Source organism: Marmota monax, unplaced genomic scaffold (genome assembly GCF_021218885.2).
Source record: "Marmota monax isolate L192 unplaced genomic scaffold, Marmota_monax_Labrador192_F-V1.1 WCK01_AAM20220418_F8-fsc00163, whole genome shotgun sequence".
Classification (NCBI taxonomy): Eukaryota; Metazoa; Chordata; class Mammalia; order Rodentia; family Sciuridae; genus Marmota; species Marmota monax.
In genome coordinates, this window is record NW_026693660.1 from 1,598,883 (window position 1) to 1,622,497 (window position 23,615).

Below are 23,615 nucleotides of genomic sequence, written 5' to 3' on the forward strand. Positions count from 1 at the left end.
GTCCTTTCCTGCTGTTCTGCTGTGGTTGTCAGAAGTAAGACACACGTAATACAAAGTTTTCTGAAAGTTCACAGGTAAAACCTTATGATGTAGAAAACAAGAAAGAAGGCATTGTCACAGTTGCTACTTGGTATCCTCTGGCTCGTGTGTAGACTAGAATAAGAATCACTCTAAGTACAACAGTTTTGTCACCCCTCCAACAGGTCACTTGACACCTTTCTCTTCTTTTTTTTTTTTTTTCTTTTCTGGTACTGGGGATTAAATCCAAGGGCACTTTACCACTGAGCTATACCCCCAACTCTTTTTATTTTTTATTTTGAGGTAGAAAGTCTTGTTAAGTTGCTGGGACGGGACTTGAACTTGCCATCCTCCTACCTCAGCCTCCTGAGTCACTGGGATTACAGGAATGCAACACTGTGCCTCTGTGTGTGTGTGTGTGTGTGTGTGTGTGTGCTGGAGATCAAACCAAGGGCATTGTGCATGCTAAGCACACACTCTACAACTGAGCTATTCCTTCAGGTCCACCTTTCCCTTCTGAATTCTGAATTTTCTGGTTTATACTAACTTTGACCCACTTTAGAAATCTTGCCAAGCCCCTGTAACTGAATGCTAAGAATCTCTGTGGTTTGATCTGCCCTTATTCCAATATCCTTGCCAAGCCAAAGATCAGAGCCCTTCCCAATAGCATTAGAGGTAAAATGATGAAAATTATTTTTCCTTTCAGGTGTGTTGTGACCCTGGGTCATTCTGGGATGAATGTGGAAGGGCAAAAGGACAAGGAAAACCATCAGAAGAACTAGTGAGTATCTGGTTAAACTGACAAAATGAATACATTGGTGACACTATATTATGCCACCCAAATGGGCCATCATGAATAACCCAATCCATACACTTAGCTCTGGAACTCAGTTGATTAAGAAAGGAATTTGTGTGCCAAAGTCTAAGTCCTTCCCTGCTGTGAAATCATTTGAAGTCAAAGAGGGACATGGGGCTGGGGGTATAGGTCAGTTGGTAGAGTGCTTGCCTTTCATTCACAAGGTCCTGGGTTCAATTCCCAGCAGCGCGCACACACACACACACACACACAAAGGGATGTGGAAGCTGGAGGTGCGGCTCAGTGGCAGAGTGCTTGCTTTGCTGCTTTGCTTGAATGAGGCTCTGGATTCTATCCTTGGCCACCATAGCAGGAAGGAGAACAGAAGAGGAAAGGAGGAGAGCTAGCTACAAGAATTTCTTGTCCTTCTTACCCTCACCCCACTCCAACATCACCATACTAGGGCAAGTGGTAAGAACAGAGTACAGGGGTTGGGGTATGGCTCAGTTGTGGAGCAAAATGGAACCTTGGTTACATTCCCAGATCCAAAGCAAATCAAACAGTAGAAGTGAAAGAGGAAGGCACAAGGTGATCTCTTTACACCTCTGAATTTCTTTACACTTCACTGTTTGGTCCCGAAATCTGGTCTTTAAAATGCCTGATTTCTTTTTCTGCGGACCACCTTTTCTCCTCAACTAAACAGCATTCTCTGTTTTATCTCTCTCCCAGTTCCCACATAAGAGGTACTTAGAGCATTTGGTAGAATGAAATGATTGCGTGAATTATCTCAGGAGGGCCAGTCTTGAGGAGAGAATCATGGTGGGGCTCCACCTGTTTCCATGACAAAGTGCTGCAAGTGACTCAGCCTAACATGCAGTTGTGTTGCTCTCAGTGAGAAAGAGACTATTTACAGGGGCCCTGCTCACTTCACACTTGACTCAGCCAAAGCGCGCACATATTGTCTGCTCCTGTTTTGGACTTTTGGAAAGAAAGGAAGGTTTGCAAAGTGCACAAATCTGTGGGTTTTGGAACATCGCAGAGACACTTTCCAGGGGCTACTATTAGAGAATTGTCCTTTGGATTCACCTTCTGCTTAAGAACTCCAGTGAATGTTCTGGAAGATGTTTGCTCAAAGTGTTACCCTCATCCTCAAACATTACTGAGTGCTAAATTGTGCTATATTATGCCGCATATTGGGAACACACGTTCCCACTCTTAAAGGCTTACAATGACACTGAGGAATCAGGACCAACATTCAAAGTTAACTCTCAGCGTATCAAATGGTGATTCAAATGAAAAGTTCCAAGGAGGAAGGGGTTGCTTAGGACTGGGCTCATCCAAGAAAGCTTACTAGAATCTGAAATAGATCTTGGAGAAAGGGTAAAAAAAAATTTTTTTTTGGCAGGGTACTGAGGATTAATTGAACCCTGGGATATTTTACCAATGAGCCACATCCCCAGCCCTTTTTTTGTTGTATTTATTTATTTATTTATATTTTAGTTACCCACTGAGTCACATTCCCAGCCCTTTGTGTTTTTCATTTTGAGACAAGGTCTATGCTAAGTTGATAAGGCTGACTTTGAACTTGTGATCCTCCTGCTTTATCCTCCAGAGTAGCTGGGATTATAGGGGTGCTCCTCTGTGACAGGCTTTTTTTTTTTTTAAGCCTTTTGAGATAGGGTTTCACCCAGTTGCTGAGGGCCTTGCCTTGAACTTGAGATCCTCCTGTCTTAGCCTCCTAAGTGGCTGATATTACAGGCATGAGCCACACTACATCTGGCAAGAAATGATAAATCTTGATTAACTAAAAAAGAAAATATGAGGATGTAGCTCAGTGGTGATATAGCGCTTGCCTAGCATTGGTGAGGCTGTAGGTTTAATCCCCAATGTCATAAAACAAAACAAAAACAAAACAAAAAATTATGTTGGAGGGCAGGTTTCATATGGTCATATAAAGATGGAAACTGTTGCTAGGAACAGTGGCACACATCTATAATCCCAGCTACTCAGAGGCTGAGGCAGGAGGATTGAAAGAAGACTAGTTCGGGCAATTTAGTGAAACACTGTCTCAAAGGAAAAAGAAAAGGGCTGGAGATATAGCTTAATGGTAGAGCACTTGCCTAGAATGCATGAGGCCCTGTGTTCAATACTCAGTAACAGGAAACAAAGAAATGACAACAAGAAAGAAAAACTCAAGACTATCTGATGATCGGGGCTGGGGATGTGGCTCAAGCTGTAGCGCGCTCGCCTGGCATGCTTGAGGCCGGGGTTCGAGCCTCAGCACCACATACAAACAAAGATGTTGTGTCCGCCGAAAACTAAAATAAATAAATAATTCTCTCTCTCTCTCTCTCTCTCTCTCTCTCTCTCTAAAAATAAATAAATAAAAATTAAAAGGCACTTATTAAAAAAAAAGACTATCTGATGATAGAATGGTGGCTGGATTAGGGTAAGGGAGCTTGGAGTTAAGGAGGCTAATTAGGAAAAGTTAGATTAGTAACCAGGTGCTGTGGCACTCACCTGCAGTACCAGTGACTCAGGAGGTTGAGGCAGGAGAATCACAAGTTCAAGGCCAGACTCAGCAATTTAGGAAAACCCTGTCTCAAAAAAGAAAAAGGGATGGGGCTCGGGATGTGGCTCAAGCGGTAGCGCGCTCGTCTGGCATGCGTGCGGCCCGGGTTCGATCCTCAGCACCACATACAAACAAAGATGTTTGTGTCCGCCGAAAAACTAAAAATAAATAAATAAATTCTCTCTCTCTCTCTCTCTCTCTCTCTCTCTCTCTCTCTCCCTCTCCCCCCCTCTCCTCTCTTTAAAAAAAAAAAAAAAGAAAAAGGGAGCCAGGAGCGATGGTGCATATCTGTAAACTCAGTGGCTCAGGTGGCTAAGGAGGGAGGATCTGAGTTCTAAGCCAGCCTCAGCAATTTACCAAGGCCCTAAGCAACTCAGTGAGACCCAGTCTCTAAATAAAATACAAAATAGGAGTGGGAATGTGGATCAGTAGTTGAGTGCCCCTGAGTTCAATCCCTGGTTCCAAAAAAAAAAAAAAAAAAAAAGGTGGGGGCGGTTGGGAGTTCAGCTTGGTGGTGGAGTGCCCGTGGGTTCATTCCCCTGCACCAAAGGGGAAGGAAAAAGTGTTTCTGTACATTTTATTTATTTATCTGTTGGTTCTGGGATTGAAACCAGGGGTGCTCTACCCTTGAGATAGGCCCTCAGCCCCTTTTATTTTTATTTTTTTATTTTGAGACAGAGCCTTGCTAAGTTGCTGAGTGCCTCAATAAATTGCTGAGGCTAGGCTGGAACATGTGATCTTCTTGCCTCAGCCTCCAGTGCTGCTGTAGGATTACAGACATGTGCTGCAGTTCCTGATCCAGGAACACTTTTTTTTTTTTTTAATGGCCCCTTGGGGCTCTCCTGGACCTGAACCAGGCCATGTGGTAGGGCAGCATCCATTCTCATTGCCGTGTCACACAGGTGACCGGACACTTTGAACATCACCTGCAGAATGGAGATGGTGTCAGGCACCAGGAACTTTAGACCTCCACCTTTCTCCATAGCCTTTTCTCCGAGAGAGGGTGGGAAAAAAAGTCTACTGCTGACCTCAGGCAGTTCACTCTGCCCCTTTGTACTTTATCTCATTTAAATCAGATAATAATGCTTTATTTGATTGAAGGCAGAGAATTGGAGTACAGAGAACTGGAATGCAGGGTATCTTAATGATCTTTTTTAGCTTTTTTGCTTCTCCCACCCCCCTGTGGTTTTTGACTTCTTTTGGTGCTGGGGATTGAACTCAGAGCCTGGGGCTTGTTCAGCATGTTGTGCCACTGAGCTACAATCCCAGCCCCCATACCCCTATTTGGTCTTTAATTCTTCTTTGGAACTTTCCAACATATATTCTTTCCCAACAGTGATTTCATCCCTGAATGGGTAAAACTACTTGTTGGGGTTTCCCTCAGGGCCTCTCAGAGATGTGACTGAAGCCGGGAACGGAGGGTCTTCAAAACTGACCTTGAAAAAAGAAGTAGGGCTGTATTAAGTGTATAATTGCGTCCCAACTAATATCATGTCCACTCCTGTTTCCTTAAGTAGGGAGTAGGGTCATTGTAGGCAATGAAAGGCTTTGAAGTAAAAGCCATGGGTATCACCCCAATATGAACGGGCCTCTACTCCACTTTTCTGCTTGGGAGGAACACCATCAAGGGCTTCGGCGGTGACTCGGTTTCCCTCAGTCACAGAATCCTGATTATAACTCACCCCTCCTTTACCCAACCCATCCTCAGTGCGCGGAGGCACCAGGGATCGGTACTTCGGCTCCACTTCCACCGGGTGCAATCAGAGGGGCTCTTCCCCTTCCCTTGACTCCTCAGGGGCGGAGCCCACCTGTGCCCCGGGGGCGGGGCTTCGGCGGAGGCGGGACAGGTGGGGTGTGAGGTAGTGCCCAGAGCCGGGACAAACAGCCAGAGCAGGAGGAAGAGAGAGGAAAGGAAGGCGACGGGCGGGCACCTAGGGAAGCCTCCTTCTGGGCAGCTTGTAAGAGCGAGCGAGCGAGCGAACGAACGAGGAGGGAGGGCGGCAGCGAGCTTGCGACAAGGAGAGGCGTGGAGTGGAGAGCTGAGCATTGAGGACACTCAGTGGAGGAGGAGCCGGGCTTTGCTGTGGAGAGAGACCTTTGAGGCGCCCGCGCAGCCTGAGACCCCTTGCTCACAGAGCATGAACAGGAGCCCCGCTGGAGAACGGCCGGGGAAGACGGCCTCGGCGCAGCCCTGAGACGCTGGGCTGGGGCTGGGGCTCCGGGCGCCCTGGGCGCTGGGCCCGGCCGGGGGGCGGAGGCTGGGTGGGGAGCAGCCAGCGCTGGCGGCGGCCGCCTCGGCGCAGCGCCATGGGGAGCCCCCGGGCCGCGCTGCTCCTGCTGCTCCTGCGCCCGGTCAAGCTGCTGCGGAGGCGCTTCCGGCTGCTGCTGGTACTCGCGGTGGTGTCCGTGGGGCTCTGGACTCTGTATCTGGAACTGGTGGCGTCGGCCCAGGTCGGCGGGAACCCCCTGAACCGGAGTAAGTAGCGCCGCGGGGCGAGGGACAGCGCAGAGGTGGGAGGAGGCGGCACCAGTGGCTCGCGCGTTGGGGGGAACCGCCTCAACATTGGACTCGATTTCCAACTCGTTTTCGTCTCCAGGTGCCCGGCGCCGCCCCGCGCTACTGGGGGAGAGAGGCGGACCGGGGTGGGGAGCAGCTTCAGGGCCGGACCTCCGAATTCCCGAGCCTGGCTCTGCCTTTCGGGCCATGTGGGGCCGGGACATTCTCGGGGCTTCTCGTTTCTCCCCTCGGAGAGGACACGAGGAGGCTCCAGGTTTGCCCTGCCAAAACGCTGGCTGAGACCTGGGGCACCTCCCACCTCTCCAGGCTTGCAGCTCCGCGGGAAAGAAACGCGCGGTCCACGCGTGGGCTTGAGGTTCGGTTGTAGTATGCCCTCGGCGGTCTCCACAGAGGCCAGGCGCTCCAGTCGGAGCGACCCAAAGTTTGCCCACCCTCTTGTCTTTGGCTCTCTGCGTTTCCTCTCCTGCTGTGTCTTCTTGGGTTCTTTTTGAATAATTCCTCGGAGAGCCACCCCATCTTCCCCCATCCCATGCTTCACCCGGCTCCCAGCCTGTCCTCTCAAGTTTCCCACCACCTCGTTGCGCAGCCCCTACTTCTCGTTCAGGTCACCTCCTGCTAGTTTTCTGAAGCCCTCCTTGCAAATCCTATAGAATCTGCAAACTTCAGAAGAGGATGGACAGCACAGTGGACCCGGTAGTGGGTAGATTATTATGTCTATCTTTAACTTTACCAAAGTCACTTGATGTTTCTGTGCCTCAGTTTCCAACTGAAAAAAAATGGGAGGAAACAGTCTCTTCCCCTACTTCAATAGGTGTGACTCTCCCGAAGTGCCTTTCAATGGACTTTTGATGGACTTAAGAAAGTAAAAGATCAATGTAATTAATAGCCACAAGGAGTGGAGAAATTCCCAGAATGGTGAGGTGCCCTTCCCCTGCTTGCCAGGCCCCCCCCCCCCCCCCCCCCCCCCCGTTCAGAGTTCTAGCTCATTGAATCCCATGGCTTCACTTCCCCTTTCCTTAAACCTCAGAGAAAATGCTCTGACCTGTATTTGTGTTAACTCCTCTCCCCAGAGTTGGGTGTGGTGCTTTGCCTCCTCCTGTGGCCCAAAAGAGGAGAATTACTAAGAACAGTAACTGAGTGGGTTCAGGTTAGAAATATATATTTAAGGCCTAACCTCTTACTCTGTGCCAGTGGAGATAATTCTGGTTGGGTTAAGGCTGACTTTGTCACCAAGCAAAGTAGCTTGGGCAATCAAGGGAGAAAGTGACAGTTTTTCAGGTCAAAGAAATTTAGTCTAAATGATCTCCAAGGTCCCTTTTAGTCTGGATCCTAATATTGTATAACCTTTGCCACTTGAGCACTTCCAGGCCCAGAGATCTAAAAACATACGGAGGAAAGCTGTGTTCAGCCACAGTCCCACAGCTCTACCTAGGAGAATTCTGACAAGCCCAGAATGCCTTCTCATAGCTAGTTCTTCCCTCCCTTGAACTCTCTCCCTACACAAGGCCAAGTAGCTGAGCTCTGTTGGAGTGTACACAGGTGGGAGGCCGGGAGGGATCTCCCTTCTCTCCTCAGGATACACCTTCCCTGTGTGGCCTTCATTTTGTTCATGTGACAATCATTGGGAATCTTCTGCACAAATTAAAGACAAAGGAAGGCAGTTTTGTGTGTGTGACCTCCTTTCTCCCCCATCCCTATTTTTCTTTTACTTCAGGTGTGCTTACTTCTCCAAGACCAAAACCTGTTTGCCATGATAATAATCTCACACTCTGGCTTCCAGTTTTTATCTCCTGTTGATTTTCTCATCCTAAGCAGTCAGTTCTTGGGTCTGTTGGGTTCTATTAGTGGATGAATCTGACTTGGTTTTCTTATTCTTTTTTTTCTTCTTCCAAACCTTCTCCAGAAAAATGTTCCCAACTTCCTATTCCAGAACTGGCTTTTTGTTTCCCTGTAATTTTTAACAAGAGGTTGAGCCTGGGTGCTGATGGATCTCTTCTTTCTTCTTCTCAGTCTCCTAGAACCCTGGAATCCATCTGTTATGCAAAGTGTTCAGCTCTTTCCTTGATTTCCTTATGGAATGAGATTTAGACAGTGGATGTGGTTTCTGGCACCTTGCCCCCCATCTCTTTTTTGTTGTTTAAAAACCCCAGACATTTTGCATCAAAGTTCCTTCCTGTCCTATAGCTCTTATTATCATCTCATAGCTATTTCTTTGAAGGGAGAGTTGGGGAGAAGAAATTGGGAAAGAAGAGATAGGAAAGAGGTTGCTAACATTCCCTCCTCCACACCCCACATCAATGGCAACAAGAGTAGTAAAACTGCCCCTTCCCAGAACTGTACTCCGGGCCCTTGACCATGACAACCAGAGCCCCATCTTGGCCCTGCTTCCCAATAAGCCACTCTGCCTCCTCTTTCTAGCAATCTCTGCCAACTCACTCTACCACCAGCTTGCCTGTCATCTGTAAGGCCAGCCTCCATTGCCCAGAACCTGTCATTTGCCTGTCCCTGTGTGACGGGTGTATTGGTCTAGCGCTGGAAGAAGTGTACAGAGAGATGGCAGTCACAAACTCCAGGGTGGTAAAGTAATGACAGGGGAGCATGCTTCCTTCCTGCTTCATCTTCATGAAATAACCCAGTAGTTTTAAGATATGTATGGTGTGCAATTTGGGTTCCATATGTAGAAGAAGATAACAGCCACAGTTGGGCTAGCATTAAGAGAAAAACAACCAAAATCATTAAAAAATAGAAAATTGATCCCTTGGACAAAAGAATTAGGGATGTTCACTCACTCATTTACACATATTTATTTAGTGCATACCTATTGTGTTAAGTCATTTAGATGTGATGACCATGATATAGTTTCTGTTCTCTATTACTTTCTATCTAGGATGAGAGCAATGTGTTTATATAAAAGAATCAGATTATGAAATAGTCATCAAGTTTTCCAAATGTAGAACTTAGATGTTTCTGTGATGCTTCTGGAAATGGAGCATAGCTTTCAATCCATTTCATGAAAGTGGGGACATTTGTAGAGATCCTGAGGAGCTGATAGATTCTTTTTTAAATATTTATTTTTTAATTTTAGATGGACACAATATCTTTATTTTTTATTTTTATGTGGTGCCGAGGATCAAACCCGTGCCTCATGCATGCTAGGCGAGCACTCTACCACTGAGCCACAACTTCTGTCTGAGCTGATAGAATTTTGATGGATTCCAGAAAGAGAAAAAAACAGCATAAACAAAGACTAAGCGTCAGGGAAAATTTAGTGTTTGGGAATATGGAGCAACTAGGTTGGGTAGGACAAAAAAGTAGAAAGAAGAGTAAAGAATGGTGCTAATTGTGAAAAATTTTGAATAACAATCTTTTAATTTTTTTTCCTTTTGGTGCCAGGGGCACCTAACTGCTGAGCCACATCCCCAGTCCTTTTTATATTTTATTTTGAGACAGGGTCTTGCAGGCTTCACTAAGTTGCAGAGGCTGGCTTTGAACTTGTGATCCTCCTGCCTCAGCCTCCTGAGTCAGTGAGAATACAGGTGTATGCCACCATGCCCAGCTCAGTATTTTAATACCTGATATAGCTATACTGGTGTATACTGGCTGAAAAGCAGCTCTGGGAACAAACTGTTATTGGAAGTTAAAGATTATATATCTAGGCAGGTTTTTAACAAGTTATACCCATTTGTTCAGATTGGATTAGCTAGGGTTTTGCTTGAAGGTAAAGATCTGGACTAAAATGTTCTTTGCTCTATAATTGACCTACTGCTGGGATCAACTTGGAGCTATATCCAAGAGATAACAATTTGGGCAGAAAGCCAGGGCAAAGGGATATTGTGCACTGGCCTCCTTCTAGATCTCCCAAAGGTGGGTTTGGCATGTCCCTGCTTATGTGCCAGATTTACCTGGATCCCAAATTGCTCTCAAGCTCAGGAACTAATTGGCTTTTGTTGCCTTCTGTCTATACATCATCTCTCTGGTTGGCCCTTATGATTTGTGATTGACTTGAGTGGGCTAAGGGAGGCACACCCACAGATGTCAGGCAGGCACTTCAGCTCCTGGGTCACCACAGCCACTCTGCTTTGGAAAGGATACAAACCCTCCAGTAACAGAGGTAACCCTGGGCAGAGCAGTAATCTGAGACACAGGGAGGGAGGGAGAAGCAAATGAGACAGATGTGTGGGCCTAGGAAGGATAATGTGGCTTAGAGTTGAAACTTAGAGCAGAGGCAGGGCACAACTGCCTTGTGTGCTTCTTGTGGGCTGGGACCACGTCTCATGCAGCCTGGCTGGGCTGCTTCTCTTTCCCATGGAACCTCTGGGTCTTTTTCCTGTGTCCTACTTACCTTTCTTTACATTGATATTTGTTTGACCTGCCTGCTGTATGCATCTTCAAATTATTTAATTCTGGGCACATACTAAGTACTCACATAGGTACTTCCTGGTTATGAACAGTCAGCTCTGAATTTCCAAGCACCTGATATTTTCCACTAGCAGATGTCTGTTTATCTGTGCCTATTCCAGGATTAGAACCTAGAAATTCTTGTTCCTTGTACTATGTCCTTAGAATTGATAATAGCATTTGCATACAAATCAAAGGTAAGAATTAGACCATCAATGTTTTTTCATTTATAAAGCATGCTTTCTTTGGACCTTGTATTGCCTGTAGCAGGAATGTGTGTGACAATAGCAGATCATATCTACATTTGGTATCTGTCCTTTCCCTAGAACAGCCTCTGTTCTGATGTGGCCAGCAGCATCTCAGCTACACATCCACTGTCTTTATCCTCCCCACCACCCAAGGACTCTCATCTGAGTTAAGGTCCCATTCTCCTACTTGGAGGCATTGGGGCTGCTTGCCACTCGCTGTCCTAGGAGTTATTCAGACACCTGGCATGGTTATTATTGCTTTGTAGCATGAGGTCTTCTGAAATAGACACTTCTCTGCTGGTTTTAGGAGAGCCTGGTAGGTAAGTATGCTGCAGTAATTTTCCAGGCCACAGAGCCTGGTCTTGCCCTTTAGTGCTGAGCTTTATGAAGCAGAGCAGAGCAGCCGCCATAGCAAGTTTGCTTTGGAAGGGGACCTAGAGGCTGTTCTTGGAGTCAGCCGCTCACTGTCTAGTTCTTTAAGAGTTTCGTCACTCTTAGAAACTTCCCTTTTTAAATTTTCCACAAGCACTTTTCCTTATGTCTAAAGACGATGAGGTCCAAACTAGGCCAATGATACATTTCAACCTTCAGGTAATCCCCCTTTGACCTTGTGAGCCACGTAATTAATAGATTTATAGATTAGCTAAATTTATTTATAGATTAGCTGATATAAAATACTACTACTGGAAGAAGAAAAATTTGGATGGCTTGGGCTGAATGAATATGTTATACATTCTGAGCAAAGATGACAGTTTTTTTCTTTTTGTATTGGGAATTGAACTTAGGGGGGCTTTATTACTGAGCTACAGTCCTTTTTTAAAATTTTTAAATTTTGAGACAGAGTCTTGCTAAGTTGCTGAGGTTGACCTCAAATTCATGATCCTCCTGCCCCAGTCTCTTAAATTGCTGGCATTATAGGTGTGCACTGCCTTGCCTGGTGACAGTAGATCTTTAAATTTTTAACTTTTATGTTCTGCTTTGAATACTAAAGTAGCCATTACATAAACAAAAATGAAAATTTTAATTATCTCTTTGTGTGTGTGTGTGTGTGTGTACGTGTGTGTGTGTGTGTGTGGTCTTGAAGTTCAGACCCAGGGACTCACATAGGTTGGGCAAGCATTCTAAACTATTCTACCACTGAGCTATATTTCTAGCACTCCCCCCCACACTTTTTTTTGGCACTAGGAATTGAACATAGGGGCACTTTACCACTGAGTCACATCCCCAGCCCTTTTTTATATTTTATTTAGAGTCAGGTTCTTGCTGAGTTGCTTAGGGCCTCAAACTAAGTTGCTGAGGCTGGCTTTGAACTTGCAACTCTCCTATATCAGCCTCCCAGGCCACAGGGATTACAGATGTGTGCCATTGTACTTGGCTGGATTTTGGAATTCTTAGACAAGAATTCTAGAATTAAAATCCCCAAAAGCTGGAAAATTATTTTCATGGTCTTTTCCCCCCGCCGTCTTTATTTAGCCTAATTGAAAAGTTGAGCCAGGCATGTTGGCACATCCCTGTAATCCCAGCTACTTGGTTGGCTGAGGCAGGAGGACCACAATTTCACGGCCAGCCTCAGCAATTTAGCAAGACCCTGTCTTGCTAAATGGTTGGGATATAGCTCAGAAGTAGAATGATCCTGGGTTTGATCCTTACCACCACAAAAAAAGGGGGAAAAATTGGATTATATCAACTTTGGCATCAAAAGACTATGGAGAGGTTGAAATCTGATGAGAGATGTTGGGGCCTGAGCCACTGTTGTTGAAAAAAATGACATAAACACAAAGCAAATTCAATAAAGTTTGAGGCACCCCTGACAGGTAAAACATTGAAGATGTTGGTCAGGAAATCTGGAGACCTAAAAAGTTCGTCATGTGGATACCACCCCACCCAAAGGTGTAGGAGGAAGACCCTCAGACCACCAGGGAGACTATGAACATGAAGATCTGTGGCTGTTGCCTGGCCTGAGGCTTATGGACACAGGCACAAACATTAGAGATTCTGCCCCTTTTTAAACAGCTGAGAAAAACAGGCCCAGAGACGAGACTGCATATGTTTCTTCTACCAATTTCTTTCTTTCTTTCTTTTTTTTTTAGTTGTAGATGGACACAATATCTTTATTTTTATTTGTTTTTGTGTGGTGCTGAGGATCAAACCCGGGACCTCACTCGTGCGAGGCAAGCACTCTACCACTGAGGTACAATCCCAGCCCCTAATTTCTTCTTTTAAACTGTGTTTTTGCTTTGCCTGGCAGAGGCTATGCTTATGTCCCACTTTATAGTGGGTAAAATTGTGCTTTGTGGCATTAGGGCCTGGGAAGAGGGCCTAAGAGGGATGGGAAAAGAAAAAGAAAGGTGGTGTGGGAATAGAGCAATGACATTCCAAGGGACTTTATATATAAGTGCCCTGGAAACTGAGTGATAAATATTTTTCAATTTTTATTTTGCAAATCTTGAATGGTGGCAGAGGTGATTCATTTTAAAACTTAAAGGAAATTATTTATGGAATGCCACTTTTTTGGCGGGTACTGAGTGGAAAAATTGTGGAATTTGAAGTTAGGGTAGGGTTCAAATCTGAGATATATTATTCACCAGTTGTGGGACCTCATATCCAGTACTTATTCATTCCCAAACTTCAGATGCTTTATTTTGGTCACGGGGTTTGAATGCCCTCCCTGTTAGAGCTTTGCTTGTAATAGAAGTTTACAATAGGTGCTGGGTTAGATTTAAAAGAAGTTAGAAACTTAGTGAGTGTTATTTCCCATCACTTTCCCTTCAGAGTTTGCAGTCTGGTAGAAACTGGAGAATGGCTGGGCAGGCAGATATGATTAGATCCATGCCCCAGTTGGCTCTTTTGCCAGTACTTCTTCAACTTCTCTGTCTAGTCCTACTACAGTCACTAGGCCATCATGTCCAGCACCTGCCACCAAATACACATCCTCTAACCATTCTTTTTTCCTGCTTTCATCTTTAATCCTCATTTTGGACAAAAACTTGCAATGGGGATTTGGGGGTAGGCTAGGAGGCAAAGGTTTGTTAGTTCATTTTTTGGGGGACGGGTACTGGGGATTGAACTCAGGGGGATTCTACCACTGAGCCACATCCCCAGCCCTTTTTTGTATTTTATTTAGAGACAGGGTCTCACTAAGTGTTTAGTGCCTCACTTTTGCTGAGGCTGGCTTTGAACTCGTGATCATCCTGCTTTTTTTTTTTTAGCCTGTCAAGCTGCTGAGATTACAGGCATGTGCCACTCACTTGGCCTGGTAGGAAGAAAAGGTTTTTGATGAGAAAGAGATATTTTGGAGGATGTACCAGGGCACAATTGGGACACAGTAATTTGCCACTTTGCTGCATGTCCCCTGAAGTATGAGGACTTCAGGAACTCTGTTATGGTTTGGATTTGAAATTTCCCCCAAAGGCTCTTATGTTGAAGATTTGATCCCCAAGGCAGCTGTGTTCAGAGATGGGGCCTTTAGAAGATGAATGGATCATGAGGGCTTTAGCCTTATCAATAGAGTAAACTGTTTATGGACTTATAGCTTAATGGATTTAGGGAGAGGAGTTTGTCATAAAGCAAGCTCTTTCTGCTTCCTAGCCACCATGAGGTGAATAACCTTGCTTTACCATGCAGTCCCCTCCATGATGTTCTGCCTTGCCATAGGCACAGAAACAATTTAGTGAAGAGACCGTGGACTGAAACTTCTGAAACTATGAGCCAAAATAAAGGTTTTGTCCCCCCCTTTTTTTTTCTTGTACCTGGGATTGGCTCAGGGTGTTTTACCACTCAGCCACGTCCCTTGCCCTTTTTATTTTTTATTTTGAGACAAGGTCTTGCTAAGTTGCTGAGGCTGGCTTTGAACTTGCAATCCTCAGCCTCCCACGCGCCACTGGGCCTGGCAGGTTTCCTCTTTTAAGTCAATATTTTCAGGTATTTTGTCACAGCAATGGACAAAAAAGCTGACTAACACAGACTGAAGAAATGCTAGGCAGTTTTCTTAGTTTAAAATCCTAGCTCTGTAACTGAGTTACCATGAGCAGTAGATTAGGTAAAATAAATTTGCATTAAATGGTTAAAACATAAGATTAATGTAGTATATAGTATTTTTAAAGGAACATAATAAACTTGAAATAAAACTTTTGAGTTTTTTTTGTTTTTGTTTTTGTTTTGAGACTGAATTCTACTAAATTGTCCAGGCTGGCCTTGAACTTGAACTTGCAATCCTCCTTTGCCTCTGTCCCCCAAGTAGCTGGGATTATAGGCTTACAACACTGCACTCGGCTTGTGAAGGCTTTAGTTTCATAATCTTTGGAAAGGGATGCCTCTTTCAAGAGTAGGTTTGGCACTTTCCTGTGCCACTCAGGGGCCAAGGGGACAGTCTATCTTTGGTGTTCTGGCACTGGTCTTTCAAGACTCAGTTGCCTGAACCAGGAGGTGGCAGTTATCCCAGGGCCTCTGGCCACTTTGGCCTCCAAGGTCATCTTTGACAACATGGTCTCCACACAGCAGTTGCCTAGAGGATTAAAGATCTCCCTGCTGAGATCTTCTTACAAATCCTCTGATCCACTCCTTTCCAGCCTGCCTGCCAACCCAGTGTTCAAATGGATGTGTGCAGCATTGCTCATGCACACTGGCCCTAACCAGTCAGCTGGTCTCACTGGCGGACTACCAGTATGAGGGCAGTGAGGATTTCCTCCGGAACCAGAGACAAAGTGCCAATACTCATTCTCAATCCTTGGTTCTCCTTTCTTTCCATTTCTGCTAAAAGCCTGGGCAAAGGGGGATGGAGATGGAGATATATCCCAAATGAATGGCTTTTAGTAGCAGCAGAAGATAGGGGAGAAATAAGAGGAAGAGAAATTGAGGGAGAGACTTCTATCCCATTTATTTTTTGGGAGGGTCTGTAAGTCTTATTTGGTTCTATTTCAAACTTGTTAGATCTCTTAAAATACTGTATTAATCTTAAGGTTTTAAAGTTTTTTAACAAATTAATGTGATCTAATCTGTTTTCTAAATTATTGTTTTCTCTAAGGGACTGCCAGAGCATTAGCATGTGCTTGCTGATGTGATCAGTATCTTCTGCTGAAGACAGGATTGTCACATCTTCATGTTTTGGCCTTTGGTGATTTCTTTTACTTTATGAAGAGGTTAAGTCAATAAAATTAAGTTAGCTATACTTCATACAGTGATTATACTGTATTCAAAAAGGAAGTCCTTTGGCTTCAATTAAGATCTCCTCCTTCTCCAGCAGTCTGTGATTATCGGAGTATGTGTGTCTAAGCAAAGGTGAATATTCCCCTATGAAGCATTTGTTTAGATAAAAGTTATGGGAGCCCAAGTTCTGTAGTGCAGAGGCTCACATGGAATGAAGGAGATGAGGCTGAAAAGGTGGTAGCAACCTCATTATGGAGTCTTTTTTATCTACTAATTTGTATTTTAATTCTTGAAATATTTATTGACCAACAATGTCTTAGGAATGGTGTCTGCAGGTAGGTTAGCTACTGGAAGTTTGTAAGATGACTTGACGTACAGCGGTCACTCACGTGGTTTTTATATCATCAAATGGTGGGTGATGAGCATCCAGCTGAAAAGAGGATAGATGAAAGCTGAAACATGTCAAGGAAGGAAGTGACAAGAGTTCAGTGACAGAGCTAATGTAGAACGGGAGAAAATACTAAAGTTCTGGATTTCACACATGGTTCTCTGCCTGTACTCTGCCATGATAGTTTCAATAAGGTCTGCCTTGCCCACCCAACATCTCAAAATGTTCTCATGAGGGAAAAAAAAAATGTCTGTTTCTTCTTGCATAGTCCTCCCCGTGAGACTTGGTTACCATGCTGGTCCTAGAGAAGAATACAAAAGGGACAGGAAGACAATCATTCAACCAATGTTTTTTGAGCACCCATTAAATGATAGGCAATGTTCTAGGTATTAGGGATGTGGGAAGGAATTGGAAATTTAAAGTCTTTGCCCTCATGGAGCCTACATTTGTAGGGAAGAAAAGACAAATAATAATGACATCAAGAAATAGTTAAGAATTTCAGATGGGGATTTTTTTCTGGGGGAGAAAACCATGGTAGTTGTGAAGAGGGACTGGATGGAGGTGTGAGAAAAGACTAGCTTGAAGGGTGAGGGGGCTTTCCAAGAAGTGACATTCCTAAAACAGATATGGAGGACACAATGAAGCACCTGTGGGCATCCGGAATTAGCAAATGGGAGCTGGGTAGAGAGGAAGCAAATGTAGAACAGGGTCATTGCTGGTTTTCAGGTTAAGCACTCCTCCTGCCCTTCTTGTTGTCCTGAGAACAATGTCCTCTCCCTAGTGGCAGGAGTTAGTCTCAGACTTTGAGCTCTCTATTGGGAGTACTTGAAAAAGGTGTTGGCTAAAGGCTCTGTCTAGACTTTGGGAGAAACTGATAGAGGTTGTTCTTCCCTCATTACAAACCTGGATCCCAAAAGTAGTATGGGGAGGGGGCTGGATGTCCTATTGAGAGTCCAGCTGGAATTAACCTCTGCTCTCCCTTTCCAGATAGGATTTTTTTTGGGGGGGTACCTCCATTAGTGCACTTATCAAAGTCTGCCTTGCATCAGAGTTATTTATGTCTGAATTTGTCTTTCCCCATGAGATTGTGAATTTTTGGAGTGCTAGACCTGGGCATCATCCCCATGCCCCCATCTGCAGAGATTTTTTTTTTAACCTTTTGTTGATCCCATTAAACTGTAAGAATCTGATGAAGAGGGCTGGGGATAAAGCTCAGTGGTAGAGCACTTGCCTCACATGTGTGAGGCACTGGGTTTAATCCTCAGCACCACATAAAAATAAAGATATTGTGTCCATCTACAACTAAAATAATATTAAAAAAAAGAATCTGAGGAAGAAACAGTTGAGCCTCTCCCCAGGAGTTTGCCCATTGCACCTCCAGATATCTTGCCTAGAATTTTGGGGAGAGGTACACAGGTCCCTGACCCTGTCCATGAAACCATAGTTAGTAACTCTACCTGAGTGCTTTATCCAAGCATGTAATGTGGAAGTACTGAGAGTCTGATTGACTTGGGAACATTCTCTCAATGTTCAATGTCTCCTTTAGTTGCAGTGGACAGATGTTAGGTGGGAGAAAAAGCCAGAAAGCAGCTCTACTGCTAGGAGATGCAGAAGAGCATATAAGGCAACCAGAGAACAGTGGCAACACCATCACTTCTTGTCGCAGAACCAGAGTTGGGCCTTGGATTGGTTTTCTCTCACCTCTTTGCCTTTGCTTGTGCTGTGTTCCAGGATCATGGCAGCCCTTCTGCTTGCCTTTCAAAACTCTGCCTGCCCTGTTAGCCCATCACTTCCCTGGACCCTTCCTCAAATACTGAGAATGAGCTGAGATAGCCCTTTTTGGAATTTCTTTTCACTAAAGTTGTCTGAAATTTACAGTTGAGTATTCAATTTTCTTCACTTCTACTTCATTTGGGTTGGTATTGTATATTCCAGCTAGATTGATAGAGAAGCCAAAGATGGCTCAAGAGTCTCTGGTTAGGGAAATTTGCTTCTCCTTCCCTACAGGCTTTGATGGAATGCCAGCAAGAGGCAGGCAGCTAATTTAGCACTGAAGCACTGAGTCTGCACACCTTCCTTCATCATGGCTAAGTGGTCAAGAAAAAGTCTGTAAAGCCATCCTTCCTGAGTTTGAGCCCCAGCTCCAATTTAGTAAACTGTACCTCATTGAATAGATTACTGAGCCAGTTCCTTTCCTATAAAATGAAAATTATTTTTCCAATACTTGGGATTGAATTCAGGGGTACTGTACCCCTGATCTACAAACTACATCTCCCTCTCTTTTTCTTTTGGTACCTGGGATCAAACTCAGGGCACTCAGCCACTGAGCCACCTCTCCAGCCCTGTTTGTATTTTATTTAGGGACAGGGTCTCACTGAGTTGCTTAGCGCCTCACTTTTGCTGAGGCTGTCTTTGAACTAATGATTCTCCTGCTTCAGCCTCTCCAGCTGCTGGGATTATAGGCGTGCAGCACTGTGCCTGGCTTTCCCCTACCCTTTTTATTTTTTGTTTTGAGACAGGGTCTTGCTCAGTTGCCCAGACTTACCCTGAATTTGTAATCCTCCTGCCTAAGCCTCCCAAGTTGCTGGGATTACAGACATGCACCACTGCACCTAGCTAATGGGACTCTTAATAGTACCTACTTTGTTTAGTTGATTATTAAAGCCCCCCTCATTCTTTTTTTTGTTAAATTTTTAATTCTAATTTGTTATATATGACAGTAGAATGTATTACATTTCATATTACATCTATAGAACACAATTTTTCAAATCTCTGGTTGTACGAAAGGTATAGTCACACCATTCATGTCTCCATACATGTACTTAGATAATAATGTCTATGTTGTTCTACCATCTTTTCTACCCCATGTCCCTCCCTTCCCCCCCATGCCTTTGCCCTATCTAGAGTTCATCTAACCCCCCCATGCTCCCCTACAACCCCATTAGGAATCAGCATCCTTATGTCAGAGAATTCCCCCCATTATTTTGATTGGTTTTAGGGTGCTGTCTCTCCCATATCATAAATAATTCTATGACAGGAATAGTGTTCTCTCTCTCTCTCTCTCTCTCTCTCTCTCTCTCTCTCTCTCGTGCTAGGGATCAAACCGAGGGCATCAGGCATGCTAAGGGCACACTCTATTGCTGATCTACACCCCCAACCCACATATAGTTTTAATTCTGAGATGGCTAATGTGTGGGCCCATTGCAGAGTCCTCCAGTACAACATGCAATTTCTTTTACTGAGCTCCGATGCAACCTCAGAGTGTTTGTCAACCCAGCTCCCCAGGTAGTTGCTATGAATTGACTTGAGTTGCCCCTTAAAATAAAATTTGCTTAACCTCCTGATTTTAACAATGAAGAATTTAAGACCTAGAGAGTTTTAGTCAACCTGCTCAGATGGCAGTGCCAGGCTAAGAAATTCTGATGGGTAGACTGCTCGTTGCACCACTTGTGCCACTTTTCATTCACTTTACTTCTTCCCTTTTTGTTTGCTGAGAATGCTCCTCCTCCTCCTCCTCCTCCTCCTCCTCCTCCTCCATCATCATCATCATCATCATCCTGGAGATTGGACCCAGGACCTCACACATGCTAGGGTAAGCACTCTACTGAGCCATACCCCCAGGCCTTTTTATTTTTTGAGACACAGATCTTGCTAAATTTCCCAGGCTGGCCTGGAACTTAGATCCTCCTGCCTCAGCCTCCCAACTCACAGGGATTACAGGCGTAAATCACCTCACCTGACTATTTTTTTGGGAGGCACTGGGGATTGAACCCAGGGGTGCTTAACCACTGGGTCACATCCCCAGCCCTTTCTTGTATTTTATGTAGAGACAAAGTTTCACTGAGTTGCTAAGTACCTCGCCAAGTTGCTGAGGCTGGCTTTGAACTCACAATCTTATTACATCAGCCTCCTGAGTGTCTGGGATTACAGGCCTGCGCCTCTGCACCCAGCCTGATCTGTGGTGCTGTAGATCTATACCAGTGCCCAGTGCATCCCAGGCAAGCCCACTACCACTGAACTATATCTCCAGCCCTCATTTATCTTTTCTTACCAGTGAGCCAACTGGAGTTATTGGCACTTAGTTTGGAGGTGGATCATGTTTTCAGTTCAAGTACTATTGGGGGAAATATGTGGGTTTCCCGAAAGTTCTCTGGTGATACTCTGCTTTCATATTATTGGTTGAGAGTAGCCTTCAAAGAAGTTCTTGTTGCTGTTGAATTCTCACATTGCAAGGGGCAAGATCTGATGTTCCTGGCTGGGTGTGGAGGCTGAGGCAGGAGGATCACAAGTTCAGAGTCAGTTTCAGCAACTTGGCGAGGCCCTAAGCAACTCAGCGAGAACTCTCTCTAAATAAAATATAAAAGAGGGCTGAGGATGTGGCTCAGTGGTCAAGTTCCCCTGGGTTCATTCCTTGGTACAAAAAAAAAAAAAAAAGATTTGATATTCCTCAAGCAACAGATCCCTTTGTTGTAGGCTCCCATCCTGCAAACAGGGCCTGTTCCAGTGTAGAGCTGCTGCTTTTTTTTTTTTTTTTTTGGTGGTGCTGGGGATCGAACCCAAGGCCTTGTGCATGTGAGGCAAGCAGTCTACCAACTGAGCTATATCCCCAGCTACTGGTACTTCTTTAAAAAAAAAAAAAAAAAGAAAGAAAAAAAAAAGCACAAATGGATTCATGCTGTCTTATCTCACTCTGTTGAATTGAGGAGAATTGAGAAATAGAATGGATGAAGTTGATTTCAAATCCAAAGAATCCTGGGACACTTGGATCATGAAACACTTTGGTAGAAAGATGTAATAAAACATTTAAAACATATAGTCTTTTGTAAAAAGATACAAGTGATGTGGGCTGAGTTTTCATAATCCTGGTCTTAGGTAGCAATTAAAAGTACATCACTGGTAATTCTATGGAGGAGGGGGAGATGAAGTGGGTGACAAGTTAAAAAACACAGTGAGGTGCCAACAAGTGGGTTCAGCTCATGTTTGGATGATTACAAAGAGAAGGTGATCAAAGAATGCTCCAGCTTGATTTAGCATTTTGAATAAGAGTTCAATCTTGATGCATGAAAATTAGAAAAATATTTACATAAGGAACATTCTACAGGTGTAAAGCTTTAATTATATGACTCAGGAACCACCACCTGGCCATTATTGGGGGATATTTAATGAAGCAAGAGCTGTCAAATTGGAAATGTTTACCACCTTGAGAAAAGAAATGGATATACACTACCCAAGGTGTTTGTTGATAGAAAAACTAAAGTGGAGGGCAGTTCAATTTCTGGGAAATGGAAGTATATTGTGATATTTGGTGGGGGGAACAATTGTGAAATTATTCAGCAGCCTTTATAAATCTAAAGTAGTTTTTTTTGTTAGTTTACCAAGGTAAACATTTTATATGTAACTTAGTGTTTTAGTTATTTTGCTGTTGCAACCAAAAGACCTGACCAGAACATTTTTAGTGGAGGAAGTTTATTTGGGGCTCATGGTTTCAGAGGTCTCAGAGGTCTCAGCCCATAGACAGCTGATTCTTGCTCTGGGACAGAACATCAAGGCAGAAGGGTGTAGCTGAGGAAAACAGCTCAGGACACGGCAATCAGGATGGTGAGAGACAGAACATGCTCGAGAGCAATTCCACTCACCAGGGACAAAATATAAACCCCAAAGGCACACCCCCAGGGACCTGTCTCTAGTCATACTCCACCTGTCTACAGTTCCACCATCCAGTTAATCTATTCAAGTGGTTTAATGCACTGACTAGGTTAAAGCTGTCAGAACTCAATCATTTCACCTCTAAACTTTCTTGCCTTATTTCACATGTGAGCTTTTGGGGGACACCTCATACCTAAACTGTAACATTTGGCTTGCTAGAAGTGATTAGGCTTCTTATGTTGAGAAATCAGAAGACCTGAGAGGCAGGTGGGGTGGAAAGCTCCACTGAAATAATTTCTTCTAGCAACTCCACCCCCCCCATGCAAGGGAAAAAATTGTCATGAAAGAGTTGTTTTTCTATATATTTTTTTTCTGATTCTTTACGTTGCTAAGAAGGCTTGAAGAGTTTCAGAGCAATGAACACTTTCCCCAGTTGGCAGGGGTTTCATGAACCAGTCACGTGAGAGGAGCAGAAGGTGAGGGAGAACAGTGGTACTTTGTTTTCTGTAGGACCTTTCTCTGCAGTCTGGCATTTTAGGATCAGAGGTTCCACCTCTCTTCTTCTTGAAGGAAGTTTGGTCCTTTTCCACCCATCTGGGAATTTGTCCTCTGTTGCTGCTTAAAGATTCCTATGGGGCATTGGAGGTAGAAATGAGACCCCCATGGAAGGAAGAGTTCTGGAGTTTGCTGAGAAGAAAGGAAGCACAGCTTGCTACCTCTTATTAAGAGGAGAAACTAAAGCAAGAGGGGGCTGGCACTGACAAATCTCATTAAGTTTACTTATCTTATCACTGAAGTGAGTTGGGAGACTCACAAGACTGTTCTGACAACCTGCACTAGGTAAGGTATATGGGATGGTTCAGAAGCTCAGCAGGCCACAAGATATATTCTAGAATCTCTCTGGAGTAACTTAACTCAATTTTTAAAAAAAATGCCACTGGGGATTGAACCCAGGGGTACTTACTATTGAGCTACATTGCCAGCTCTTTTTATTTTTAATTTTGAGACAAGGTCTTGCTAAATTGCCTAGGATGGTCTTGGACTTGTGATCTTGCTACTTGAGCCTCCTGATTAGCTGAGGTTGCAGGTGTGCGCCATTGTGCCTGTCTGGAGTAATTTAGATCTTGCTGGGGGCATTTTGATACATGGCTGTGGCTGTGATGGTGTCACTGTACCACTCTGCCCAGATACCTCTGTTAAAGTGAGCTGGTGTTCTTTGGACTAACAGAGCTATTAAGATAAAGGCAGAGGATTTTGAATCTGTTCATTGGAAAAAGGAATTGCCTACCATGGGTGCCAGTCACTGGTCAATGACAGGGACAAAATGCATAATTAAAGAAGTGTGGGGAAGGGGATCATACTTCTAAGGAATCCTTTTGTGGGGGTGTGGTGCTGGGGATTGAGCACAGGGCCTGGGACATGCTAGGCCAGTGCTCAACCCCTGAGCTGTTTCCCAGCCCCAGGAATTTTGATAGGGGCAAGATGAGCAAGTAACTGAAAGGTCCAGGAGGATGAGACCTGAGAAGAAACCAGCAAGGAAAGTCGGTGAATTTGTGCAATCAACTGAGATTTGTCAAAGGAAAGTAAAAGCCTTAGATAGTCATAGGAGTCTGGGCTAAAAGAGAACATAGAGGTCGCCCATTGTGCTCAAACTGTGAACTTCAGTGGTTGTGTTACTGGCTCAGTGGGTTCTTGTCCCCTCCATCAGAAGAATCAGGCAAAAACACACTGTGAAGAGAACAAGACTCTATTGGGACTTCTTATGCCAGCAGAAACGGGAGACAGCACTGGCCAAGGGAGTGTCAAGTTGCCTCCTTTAACAAAGAAGGAAGCTAGTTTTATTCCTATGAAAGGGTAGTAGGGGTGGTTTAGAGTTTAGGAATATT

At 44.5% G+C, this 23,615-nt stretch overlaps 1 protein-coding gene across 1 annotated transcript in view; it reads left to right on the top strand.

Moving 5' to 3' along the window:
- Positions 1 to 5,229: 5,229 nt before the first annotated feature.
- Positions 5,230 to 23,615, top strand: part of B4galnt3 (beta-1,4-N-acetyl-galactosaminyltransferase 3) — a 105,738-nt gene continuing 87,352 nt past the window's right edge. Inside the window, exon 1 of the mRNA XM_046459877.2 lies at positions 5,230 to 5,862. Coding sequence (XP_046315833.1) covers positions 5,694 to 5,862 — 169 coding nt within the window. The 5' untranslated portion in view covers positions 5,230 to 5,693. The remainder of the gene's footprint in view (positions 5,863 to 23,615) is intronic.